Source organism: Puma concolor, chromosome E4, assembly GCF_028749965.1.
Source record: "Puma concolor isolate L17-30 chromosome E4, mPumCon1.1.hap2, whole genome shotgun sequence".
Taxonomy (NCBI): domain Eukaryota; kingdom Metazoa; phylum Chordata; class Mammalia; order Carnivora; family Felidae; genus Puma; species Puma concolor.
This window is the reverse complement of record NC_141683.1, coordinates 26,792-39,215: the sequence shown is the minus strand read 5'-3', so window position 1 is coordinate 39,215 and position 12,424 is coordinate 26,792. Positions and strand designations below refer to the sequence as shown.

General features: G+C 45.5%; 1 protein-coding gene across 1 annotated transcript; it reads left to right on the top strand.

The window, feature by feature from the left end:
* Positions 1-6,896: 6,896 nt before the first annotated feature.
* Positions 6,897-8,393, top strand: LOC112851791 (protein S100-A12-like). Its single transcript, XM_025915264.2, has 3 exons — positions 6,897-7,053; positions 7,596-7,742; positions 8,138-8,393. The coding sequence occupies exons 2-3, from the start codon at positions 7,605-7,607 to the stop codon at positions 8,276-8,278; spliced, it is 279 nt and encodes a 92-aa protein (XP_025771049.1). The 5' UTR covers positions 6,897-7,053; positions 7,596-7,604; the 3' UTR covers positions 8,279-8,393.
* Positions 8,394-12,424: the final 4,031 nt, after the last annotated feature.

The following is a 12,424-nucleotide window of genomic DNA, read 5'->3' as shown; positions in this document are numbered from 1 at the left end:
TGTGAGGTGACTTATGACCTCTTTCATTTCTCCTTTTCTCTGATGTCTTCCACTCTTACAATTTTCAGCCTTGTTCCCAATCCTGTCTAGAACTCCTGCTCCTGGGGCAGTAATGTCAAGACCTGTCAACCACACTCCTTCCTGGCACCTCACTGGCCCCAACACCTGCCCTGGGGATTTTCTCGGAGTCACAAGGTGGCTTCATTCCTGGCAGTCCCGCCCACCCCACCCAGGCACTATGGGACAGCCCCTCTCTTCTCCAGGAAGAGATTCAGCAGCTTAAGAAATTTGGTCTAAGATGCAGAAACGAAAAAATCACTCTTAAATATTTTTTAAAAATGTGTATTTATTTTTGAGAGAGAGAGAAAAAGAGTGTGAGTGAGGGAGGGGCAGAGAGAGAGGGAGACACAGAATCTGGAGCAGGCTCCAGGCTCTGAGCAGTCAGCACAGAGCCTGACATGGGGCTCAAATCCACAAACCGTGAGATGATGACCTGAGCTGAAGTCAGATGCTTAACCAACTGAGCCACCCAGGCGCCCCTAAAAAATCACGTTTGAGGCACACCTGACCACTCTTGCTAGCTCATCTTGGGCTCTCAGATAATTAACTTCTGTAGCAAAACAACAATTCTTTATTTCCCTCCTCTGCTTTCTGGAATATTTTGCCAGTCAATAGATGCTTGTTCAGAGGACTAAAAGCATCCTATAGATTCACAGGTGCTTGTGTTTTATTTTGTTTTTTTAATGAACTTAGATGGTTCATATAGTCTTTTGTATGTCTCAAAATGATGTGGAATGTAATAGCAAAGAAAGGGAAAGAAAACCAAATAAAAGTAAGCATCCAGGAGGAGCTCTTCCAGCAGCCTCATCTGCTTTGAGCAGTGTCCTTGAAGGAAGCAGTGCCATTGTTGTTCAATGGATGTCAAGTTATAGTTACCCAAGATAAAGAATCTCTAGACACCTGCTGGCCCACAGTTAACAACAGGGCATTGTGTACTTGAACATTTCTTCAGAGGGTAGATCTAATGTTAAGTGTTTTACCATGAAAACCAAAAAAAAACACAACAACAACAAAAAACAAAAACAAAAACAAAAAACCCCAAAACACCCAAAAAACAAAGAGACTCAAGGAAACTTTTGGAGGTGATAGATATGTCTCTTACCTTGATTGTGGTCATGGTGTCATGGGTGTGTGCATATATCTGACCTCATCAAACTTTACACATTAAGCATGTGCAGTTTTGGGGGTATCAAGTGTAACTTAGTAAAGGTGTAAAAAATAGAACTAATTTCACCTGAAAAAGAAAAAAAAAAAAAAAAAGAAAGGCAGAATGGACCTTAGATAGACTCCACTACTTGATTTCCTACCAGGATCACAACCTTGTCCCAACATAAGCCATTGAATTCTGGAGGAGCAAGGAAACTGTGATGCTGAGTAAGCTGAATTGGATCCCAAATTACAATTGTGACATAACCCAACCTTCAGGATAAAAATACAACCACATGTGTCTCCAGCTCCTGTCTAGTTTCTCCTCTTGTGGCTTCCCCTACCCTTGAAAGTCCAAACATCGTAGGGGCATCCTTATTCCATTGTTGGAACAGCTCTGCTTCCACATGCTGAGGGGACAGGAAGCTGGGGTCTCACTCAGTTGTCCCTGTACAGCAGATTCTCAGGGCTGTAAGGTGTGGCTGCTGAAGCCAGTAGTGTAGTTTTAGGGAGGAGCCTGGTACTGCAGTGGTGGCCTGGGCCCATATCCACACCTCAGTGGGGCCATGAGGGGCCCTGGAGCTCTGCTCCTTTCAGTTCATGTTGCCATGGTAACCGGGCTAACACAAAGAATGCAGGAGTGTCTGTGGTCACCAGACTTAAAGAGACTGCATTTTGGAGGCTTTGATAACCTCTCTTTCTCCTTTGATACTCTGGCTGTGGTCATCCTTGTCTAACCTGATACCTCTTTCTAACTGCTAATTTTGGAGATTGTGACAAGAAGATGGGGCAAGGTATGGAGGTATTGGTGTCTCACTTCCTGAAAACCTGGGGATTCTTTTTGAAAATTGACCCAGTGATTAGTTTTGCATCTTAGGACCACTTAGGGAGAGGTCTCCCTCTCCTTAGCCTCCTTCCTCCATCGATGTAAAATATCTTCTCTATGTTGACATTCTGCTTGTCAAAACAGGATAAATCTGGAAACTTACTTGTTCAAACAACAACGAAAACACTAATTTGAAAAGATATATGCCACCCTATGTTTATTGCAGTCTTATTTACAATAGGCAAATATAGAAGCAACCTAAGTTTCCAGTGATAGATGAATGGATATTAATAAGATGTGATATATATTTACAATGAATATTATTCAGCTATAAAAAAGAATGAAATCTTGCCATTTGTGACAACAGTGATGGACCTAGAGGGTCTTAGGCCAAATGAAATAAGTCAAAGACAAATACCATAAGATTTCACTTGTATGTGAAATCTAAAAAACAAAGCAAGTGAACAAACAAACAAAAACAGTCTTATAAATACAGAGAAGAAACTGGTGTTACTAGAGTGGGGGTGGGGGTGGGGTGGGGGAAATAAGGGGTACAAACTTCCAGTTATAAAATAAGTCTGGGCCCTTGGGTGGCTCAGTTGGTTAAGTGTCCGACTTCGGCTCAGGTCATGATCTCACAGTTCGTGAGTTTGAGCCCCATGTCAGGCTCTCTGTTGACAGCTCAGAGCCTGGAGCCTGCTTCGGATTCTGTGTCTCCCTCTCTCCCTGCGCCTCCCCCACTCATGCTCTGTCTCTCTCTTTCTCTCAAAAATAAGTAAACATTAAAAAAATAAAAAAAGATAAGTCACAGGAATTAAAAGTACAGCATAGGGAATGTTGTCACCAATATTCTAATAATGTCATATGGTCATAGGTGGTAACTATGCTGACTGTGTTGAACACTGAGTAATGTATAGAATTTTGGGATCACTGTGTTGTACATCTGAAATGGTATATGACAGATACACTTCAATTAAAATTAAAAATTTGCAAGCCCCCACTCCTGATATCCAGTAGACAGCTGTGCAAAAGTATGAAGAGACAAATACCCAAAGTAGAAGTGTAAGGAAAAATGTTTAATAAAAATAATTTCAAATTAAAAACAAAAAATAAGCAATGCTTCTGCTTCCCTGGCACTCTTGCCTCTGTCCCCGTCTTACCAGGGAGACTGCCCTGACTCTGACTCCCTCCATGGGGTGAGCACCATCCCCTGATTCCCCCTTGCCTGCCCAGCCAGTGGCTAGCAGATGCCAAGGTGAGGGAAGTGTTTGCCAGGTTCCCCTCTTTCCTTGCCATCGCTCAGGGGATGGAGCTCATGTGAGGCTCTCTCCCATCTCCAGAGATGGAATCCCTTTAGGCCCAGTGTCTCGCCCCATCCCCACCCTTTATTTTTGTTATTTTTAATTTTTGAGAGGGAGAGAGGGAGAGAGGGAGAGAGGGAGAGAGGGAGAGAGGGAGAGAGAGGGAGAATCCCAAGCAGGCTCCACGCTCAGCACAGAGCCTGATGTGGGGCTTGATCCCATGACCTTGGGACCATGACTTGAGTCAAAATCAGGAGTCAGATGCTCAACCAACTGGGCCATCCAGGTGCTCTGGAGTTCATTTCCCCTCTCAGAGATGGTAGCTGCATGGAAAGTGCCTCATGAGGGCAAGGCACTTCTATTTATTACTTCTACCCAAAGCCAGTCTCTGGGCTGACTTGGGCTCCAAATCCAGCTTGGTGGCTGTCATCCTGCTCCTTCTGGTCACCCCACCTTAAACTCTGGGTGTGCTTCTTCCAACTTCTTGGGTGTGACTACAAGAGCCATTTGGGTTGTCATGAGTACTTTTTTGGGTAATTTAAAGTTTTGATATAATTTTAATTTTATGTAATTTATTTTCATGATTCTAAATTCACAGAAAAATTGCAAGTATATTATAAGAAACCCCCATACACACTTTCCTCAGATTTACCAGGTTGATTCACTGTTTCTTTATATCACAAAATTTGAAATTGTCATGATGTGTTTTACAGGATGTTTCCATCAGAGCACTTCAAGTGTAGGTCAAAGAGTTCAAATTCATGTTTTCACTATTAGTTAAAATTTTTCTCCCATTGTGCTAGGTTTTCCAACATTGTCAAAGCATTTTGACTGACTTTACAGAGGGAGTTGCAAAAGTGAGTTTGTATCAATCTGGCCTAATATTTTTTTGGAAAAGTTTATTTCCTGTGTATTATGCTATTGCTTTTTGTACGTAAGTGACTCCAGATGAAGCAGTATTTGTAAAAAATTAACAGACTCAACTTTTTAGGGGAAGTTGTATGTTTACAGCAAAGTTGAGCAGGAAGTGCAGAGTTCCCATACACTCTCTCAACCCCCTCCTCCTCCAGTTCCTCCAGTTAACATCTTGCATTTGTGTTAGATTTCTTACAATTGAGGAGCCAACGGGTGACACATTATTGTTAACTGAAGTGCATAGTTGACCTTAGGGTTCACTCTGTGTACATTCTATGGGGTCGGACAGATGTATGACGACATGTCTGTACAATCGTATTATCATCTGCCTCAAACTATGCACAGAATAGTTTCCATGTTTTTCATCCTCCTTGGCTGCCCTGAGCATCAGCCTTCCTGTTCAGTCCTGCCTTTGAGGAGTTCCTGTTGAGTTGGCCAAGTCAGACACAGTCTTGGGGGGCCCCTGGGGCACCAAAGCCAGCACCAGGACACTCACCACAGAGCCAGAGGAAACATAACAGGGGCTTGGTCTTTTCCCCTTGGGGTTAATACTACCTTTTCACTGGGGCCCAGGTGGGAGGAGGGAGGAAGGTAAGACAGGTGCATTATTCTACATGCCAAGAACTGTGCCAAGTGCCTACTGTGTGTTGACTCCCTTGCCTTCCCTCAGGCATTGCTGGTGGCACAGATCTGGGCCTGTGCTTAGGAAGGTGGTAGGGAGGCTTCCTTGGAGTGGGGCTGAAGTGCAGACTGCTGTTGGGTCTCTTTGTCCTTCCCACAGCCCCAGTGGCTGGGCCCTCAGAAGGCTGGACTGCACTGGATGATCCACATCCAAGTTAGGTAGGTACAAGGGAAAACAAATGTAAAGATCACACTTTACACTTTTGAAGCACTTTCTCACACATTTCCCTAGTTGAATCTTGTAACAACTCTGGCAATGGAAGAGGCAGTGAGATGGTTATGCAAATGAAGACACATGCCCACAGAAGTCAAGAGCTCACATAGAGCTGTTCCCCAACACCTTTCCATAGCTTCCCATTGTGGCCTGCAAAGCAGCCCATCCCAGTGTGGAATCTGGGTCTCTAATCTTGGAGTGGCGCTTAACAACTGCCACACTGCCCCAGACTCCTCAACCACCTCCCACCCTTGGCCCCATCTGCAGTGAACTCCCTGTGTTACTATTTAGGAAGGTGTCTGAACCTACTTGTTTCCAAAGTCCAGGAGAGCAGCCACAGAAATTGTGCTCCTCTGTCCCTGAATCCAGCTTGGCACTTTCCACACAGTGATTTGGGGGTGGGGGTGGGGTGCAGGGAGGAAAGAATTTTTGAAAGAGCTAATCAAGAATTGACTGTTGGGGTACCTGGGTGGATCAGTGGGTTAAGTGTCTGACTCTTGATTTCAGCTCAGGTCACGATCTTGCTGTTCATGGCGTTTTGTGCTGACAGTGCAGAGCCTGCTTGGGATTCTTTCTCTCTCTTTCTCTGTTCCTCCCCCACTTGTGCTCTCTCTCAAAATAGATAAATAAATTTTGGGGCACCTGGGTGGTGCAGTTGGTTAAGCCTCTGACTCTTGTTCTCAGCTCAGGTCATGATCTCATGGTTGGTGAGCTGGAGCCCTACATCAGGCTCTGCGCTGGTGATGTGGAGACTGCTTGGAATTCTGTCTTTCCTTCTCCATACCCCTCCCTCACTTGTTCTCTCTCTCTCTCTCTGTCTCTAAATAAACCTAAAAAGCTTTTAAAATAAATAAATAAATACATAAATAAATAAATACATAAATAAATAAATAAATCTTCAGAAAAAATTTGACTGTATTAGGCAAAAAACTGGAAGAAAAAGATCAGGGCCTTATATTTAAGATTGTGTAAATCTACCCCAAATTATATTTTTACCAAAAGTATGAGTATGTATCATATTTTTATAACAAAAAATCATACTCTGATTTAGGGGAAAAATCACATCAATGACAAAGGTTTTGAAAGCAGACAAATTTGGGTTTGACACCTCCCCTCTCTAAACTCATTTTCTTCATCTGCAGAATGGGTGAGGACTTGGATAAAGCAGTATCTGGAATGACCAAAATGTGCTTACTTTTTAAAACATAGAGACTTAAGTTTTTAAGAACAGTTTTTTATTTATGGAAAAATTGAGAAGATACTGTAGACAGTTTTCAAATACCTGCACACAGTTCCCCGTGATTAATATCTTATAATACTATGATACATTTGTAACAATTGATGAAACTTTATTGATACATTATTATTAACTAAGTTCCATACTGTATTAAGATTCCCTTAGTTTTAAGCCAGTGCCTTTTCTCTGCTCCAGGACTACATGTTCACTTGATTGTTTTTATTATCATTATTGTTTTTGTTGTAATAGGAACTCAGCAAACACCTCTCCCCAGTCCTTCCCTTTCCAATCAGGTACCATCCAGGCAGCAAAACATGTTCCCATGGACTTTGACTAGGAAGCAGGTGATAAAGCTGAACCTGAAGGCTGGATCCCAGAGCTGAGGCCCTGTGGGTGGGTGGGATTGGAGTGAGGGTTCTGTGTCAGTCTGGGCAGGAGGGGCTTCTGCCACAGGAGCCATCTGGGCTGCTGGTGTTGCAGTCAAAGCCACAGGCTTGAAGCTTCTGTTGAGCAACAAAGCCTTGTCTAGTAATTGCCTCAAGATGAATCAGAGAGATTTCTTCACTTGAGGCTGAAGGTGAGGGCTGGAGTGCCTTATAAAAACCTCCCCGGCTCCGTACTCCTCACCAGTGCCGTCTTCTTGCTACATTTCTACTCTCCTGCACGTTGAAGGGTAAGTGTCCGGTCCTTGGCTGTCCTTCAAGGGACTCACAGGGTAGTGACTGCATGCTGTTGGAAGCCACAGCCTTTTGCCTGCCAGAGCCCCTCTGGGCTGACTGCATTTTGGACCCAAAGAGACCAGGCCTTGCTGTGCTAGGTAGACTCAGTTTCAGAACTTAGAGATGGTGAAGGCAGAAGGGGCTGGTGAATGTCTGTAAGAGACCTGTGGCCAAAGTGCCATCACCTGGGGAAAGGGAACAGCTCGGCCAACCCCCAAACCCTTCCCAGGTGTGCTTGGATGAACACCACCCTCTGAGTTATACTCTTGAGGAGCTATGCAACTGGCTGATTCTCTTAGACTTTAGATGGCATTATATGCCCCCCCCCTCTGCTAGCCTATCTACAAATGAAAAATTCCACAGATCAAACAGAGCAGAGATAACACAAAGCAGGTGAGGGGAAAGTCATCCCTAGTCTAAACCAGAAAGAGAGGAGAGAGGGGATGTGAGGTGGGGTGGGAGAGGAATTGCCTTAGACCTCTCTTGTCTCCTGAAGGTTGGGAAGATGACTAAGCTGGAAGAACACTTGGAGGGGATCATTAATGTCTTCCACCGGTACTCAAGCCGGGTGGGGGATCCTGACACCCTTTCCAAGGGTGAGCTGAAGCAGCTGATCACAAGGGAACTTACAAACACCCTCCAGGTAGGTGATACTCTTCTCATCCAAACTTGCCCACTGAAGGGGTGGAGTTGGCTGAGGATGCTCTCTTGGGCTGTGGGACAGGGGATCCACCTCCCTCTCCCCATAACTCACTCTGTCACCTCAGGCTCTATTCACCTCTCTTTCTGGGATTGTTTCCTTACCTGTGGGGATTAGTGAGCTACAGACACCTTCCAGGTTGGGACCTGTGTGGCTCTATGTTGGCTCACGGCAGCTGCTTCCCTCCATCTTCTCTTTTGTGACGTTGGATTCTCCAACACAGTTTTGGTGAATGAATTAATGTTTCTGGACCCCACTGAGCTGAGCTCTGAGGGATGAGGGGCCCAGAGAAAGAGGAGGAAGAGTCTGAGCTTACTGTCTCTGATGTTCCCTTCTAGAATACCAAAGATCAACCTACCATTGACAAGATATTCCAAGATCTGGATGCTGATAAAGATGGACAGGTCACCTTTGATGAATTTGTAGTCCTGGTGTCTCGCGTGCTACGGACTGCCCATGTCAATATCCACAAAGAGTAGAAAGCTCTGAGGGGCTTTTCTCCAGCAACGTCCCCAAGAAGACCTTTCCTTCTAATCACCAAAGCCCAGCCTCACATAGTGAGATGAGAATTAATAAATGTATTCTTGAAAAGTTCTTAACAGTGTGCACTTTCTTTCTTTCCATGCTCACGGTCTCCAAACTGGATCACACCTCGCCCCTGTGATTCTGACAGACCTCATTTGGACCCTTGAGACGCCCTTATCTGTTTGTTCATTTGTTCATTCATTCAACAAATATTCACTGAATATCTAGCCAGAGACCAAAGACACAAAGCCCTGTCCACCTGGGGTTTGTGTTCTATTGGAGAGGGATATAAAACAAACAAATAGACAAAAAAATAAAAGTACATCATATGATACAGCGGTAGGTAGTGATAAGGGATATGAAGAAAGCTAAAGAAGGAAGTAAGGTTGGGGTGGAAGGAGAAGGAGGGGTATGCTGGCTTGGTAGGAATGCATTTGGGCAGATATCCGAGAAAGGAAGGGGAGCAGCTTGAAAATATCTGGGCCAAGAGCTCCTGGTACAGGGAGGCCAAGGCCCTGAGGTGGACACATGTTCGATCTGCTCAAAAGCCAGCACGAAAGGCAATGTGCAGGAACTGGGATGAGGAGTGGCATGTGGTGTGTGCTGGCCGGAAGCAGGGAGCAGGGCCCACAGACTGTAGTGCGGACTTGGGATCTTAAGTGCGCTAAGGAGCCACTGGGTAGTTTTGAGCAAGGGAGTGAGATGATTTCATTTACACTTCAAAAGGTTCATTCTGGCTGCCTTTGTGGAGAAGGAACTGTAGGGGTCAGATCAGAGAGGAAGCAAGGAGAACAGTGAGAAGTGATTCTCTGGAGTAGTGCTGGCCAGTAGAAATACACTGTGGGCCAAGGTTGTGATTTTAAGTTTACCTGTGGTCACATTTAAAAAGGTGAAAATAAAGAGGAAATTAATTTTAACAATGAATTTTGAAAACCCAATACAACAAAAAAAGTATCACCTCGACAGCATAGAAGTTATTGAGATATTTTTCATCCTTTTCTTTTTTTTTCTCTAAGCCTTTGAAATCCAGCAGGCCTCATGCTGGCAATCACTGCTCCTGTGGCCAATGGTCACATGTAGCTCATGGTGATCATGTTGGAAGTGCAGCCTTAGCCCATTTGAAAGATGAGGTGAAAGATGCACTAAGGTGAAAGGCATGCTGGTGGTGCGGGGTAGTCAGACTCTGCAAACATTTGAAGGTTGGAAATGAGAAATCAAGGGTTACTCCAAAGGTTTTTCCCTGAGACATGTGCTGGATGCTGAGGGTACAGAGATGAGAGACAAAGTCTTTGCCAGGGGAGAACCTGAGCAACAGAAATCCCCACATGGATGGTGTCATATTTGTTTCAACAGAAGTAAGCACAGGGTGTTGTGGAGAACAGGAGAGTGGTCCAGCCTTGGGTGTTGGGGTCAGTTAGCGATCGTGAGGAGGATCCTTGGACACGATATTTGTGGTAGGATTTTGGAAGGAAGAAAATGATGCAGAAATTACACGAACCTTTCCTTGCTTCTCTCAAGGGGTTGGGTAGAGGGCAGGAAGGTGTTGGGAGCACAAGGGACACAAGATTATGGAGAAGAGGGTTAGCTTTATCCAACACAGGGCAATGTGAGGGAATGCTTCCCTGGGCCGGGCTCCCTCCTTAGTGTGGTCCAAGGCCAGGTTCTAGGACTAGGCCGCTCTCCGTCTGTGCTCTTCTCTCCTGTTGTGATTCTGCATCCACTGCTGTGATTGTTGTTAAATGTCCATCTCCTCCAGAGGACTAGGGTGTTTGAGAGCAGGTGCTGTAGCACTGTGCCTGGTACATGGTAGGGTTTCATGAATATCTCTTACATGAATGAACGTATTGAAATCAGTATGGCTGTTGGTTTGATTCCTTCTAAATGGTCCCAGAAGAAAGAAGAAGGAGCATGGCCCCTAAGGGACAGGGTCAGTGTTCCCTGGTGGGAAGTGCATTCAGTCTGATTCAGAAGTAATTGGGGGTGTCTCTGCCCTAAATCTCTGTCTGGTGCCAAGTCTGGTCTGGGGAAGATGGGGTGCCCCTTTGGATCACACTCCATTCATTTGGATGTCAGAATACGTACATGTTGTGGGATAAATGTTTGTGTGCCCCTCAGTGTGATGGTATTTGGAGATGGGGCCTTTGGGAAGTTATTAGATTTAGACCAGGTCATGAGGGTGGGGCTCTCATGTAAGGATTAGTGCCCTTCTAAGAAAAGGGGAAGGCCGTGTGAACACACAGCAGAAGGTGCTGTCTGCAAGCCAGGAGGAGAGCCCATGACCGACCATGTTGGCTTCTAGCCTGATGACTGGTGAGAAATAAATGTCTGTTGTTGAAGCCACCAGTCTATAGCATTTTTCCCTAGCAGCCTGAGCAGAATAAGACACCACAGACGCAGCAGCATCCAGGGCACAGCCTTGGGCTCTGGCTGACCCTCCAGCTCCCCCTGGCTCTTCAGCCAGAAGAACAGGCCAGAGGGGTAGAATTTGTGAGATAATTTGAGAAAGATCAGGTCATTTCTGGAACACAGGCATGACAGATATGTGAAGCAAGAATGGGAGCTTTCTGCTGGGGGAGGGGGTGGGTCTGTCTTTCAGTTCATTCAGTGGGAAGCCCTGTGGAGGTGATGCAAAGGAAGCTGGGATTGAGGACAGCATCTAGGAAGTGACGAGTCCTGACCACTGAGGCTGGGGTTGGAGGTTTGCAGGGCCACCTCCCTGAGGAAACTGCTGCTTCTGTGGGATGTGGATCTGTGGTACAGCTGAGGCAGGGTGAAGTGGGGTTGGCAGAAGAGGAAGGGACTTGGGACCCAGAGAAGGGGGTCTTGGAAGGGCCCAAGCCTGGAAGGGTTCCATCACTAAATGAGAATGGGGAGACATTCGAGGAAGGCCCTTACTCACTGGGTGACCCCAGTGGGCAAAGCACCTTGCCTCTCTGGACCACTGTTTTCTTCATTTTTGGAGAATTCAAAGGAGTTCAAGAAATTCATTTTAAAGAGTTTAGACTAGGTGAACACTCAGGTGTCATCCAGTTTTAATGTTTTGGGTACTTTGATTGGATGGAGGAGAACTTTGAGTGGGATCTAGAAGGGTCAGAAGGAAGGGAGTTCTTGGTCACTAAAGGGTAGTGGCCAAGAGTGAAAGGGTTGAGGTTATAGTTCTGGGTTCAGACCCTAGTTTTACCACTTACTGTGAGACCTTGAACAAGTCACTCAAAATCTCTAAGTCCCAGTTTCTCCATCAGTAAAGTGGGGATAACACTGGTCCCTCTCTTCCAGAGTTGATGTGAGAACCAGACACTGTGTGGAGCACTCAGTGCAGCTCCTGATGCCAAGCAAGCATCCAACAGCCATTAGCATTAACAGGAAGATACTAACTCTTGTAGAAAGTAATAACTGGTCAGCCACTTGCTGCTGCAGCCACAACGGATGCCATTTATTTTAAGCCCAAGCAAAGACTGAAGTTATTTTTAGGATAAAGTTGACCAGTGTTGGACAAGTAACCAAGGGCAGTTAAGCACTAAAGGCCTGGAAACCAGACCAGGCTGTTGTTCCCCAAACCGGAGCACATCTGGGATGGAGAGTCCTAGCAGAATATGGTAGAAAACAACAACCAACCAATGAGAACAAACCCCAGCATATTTGCTGTTGTGGAAACATTCACCAGCCATGATTGTTTCAAAATAGCCAACTGAATTGCCACTTGAACTTAAATCCTATTTAGAGATATTTTTAGGGCCCTCACCCTTGGTAAAAATTCATCAGCCAGAGGCACCTGAGGGCAGTGAAAGGCACCCTCTGCCTGGAATCAAATGTGCCTGGTTAACCTCCCAGCTCCACTGCTCCTTGGCTTTGTGAGTTTAAGTAGCCTCCCTTGTGTGAGCCTCAGTCTTCCCTCCTGAAAAGTGCAATTTGGACTAGATGAAAATGCAGAGACTTGTCCCCTGACAATGGCAGGCATCATGAAACAAATAGACAGACATGAGGACTGTTAGAACCATAGGACCACAGAGACTGGGCCTGTCGTCTCCAGCATGGAGACATCAACTCCTGCCCACCACTCTGAGTCCTGGTCTCCAGCCATTCCAGAATGTTCTCCAGTT

Bases quoted from the DNA above. Each gene is read 5' to 3' on its own strand.
- LOC112851791 (XM_025915264.2), top strand. From the start codon at position 7,605: ATGACTAAGCTGGAAGAACACTTGGAGGGGATCATTAATGTCTTCCAC. The intron at 7,743-8,137 runs GTAGGTGATACT...GTTCCCTTCTAG, and splicing joins AACTTACAAACACCCTCCAG to AATACCAAAGATCAACCTAC.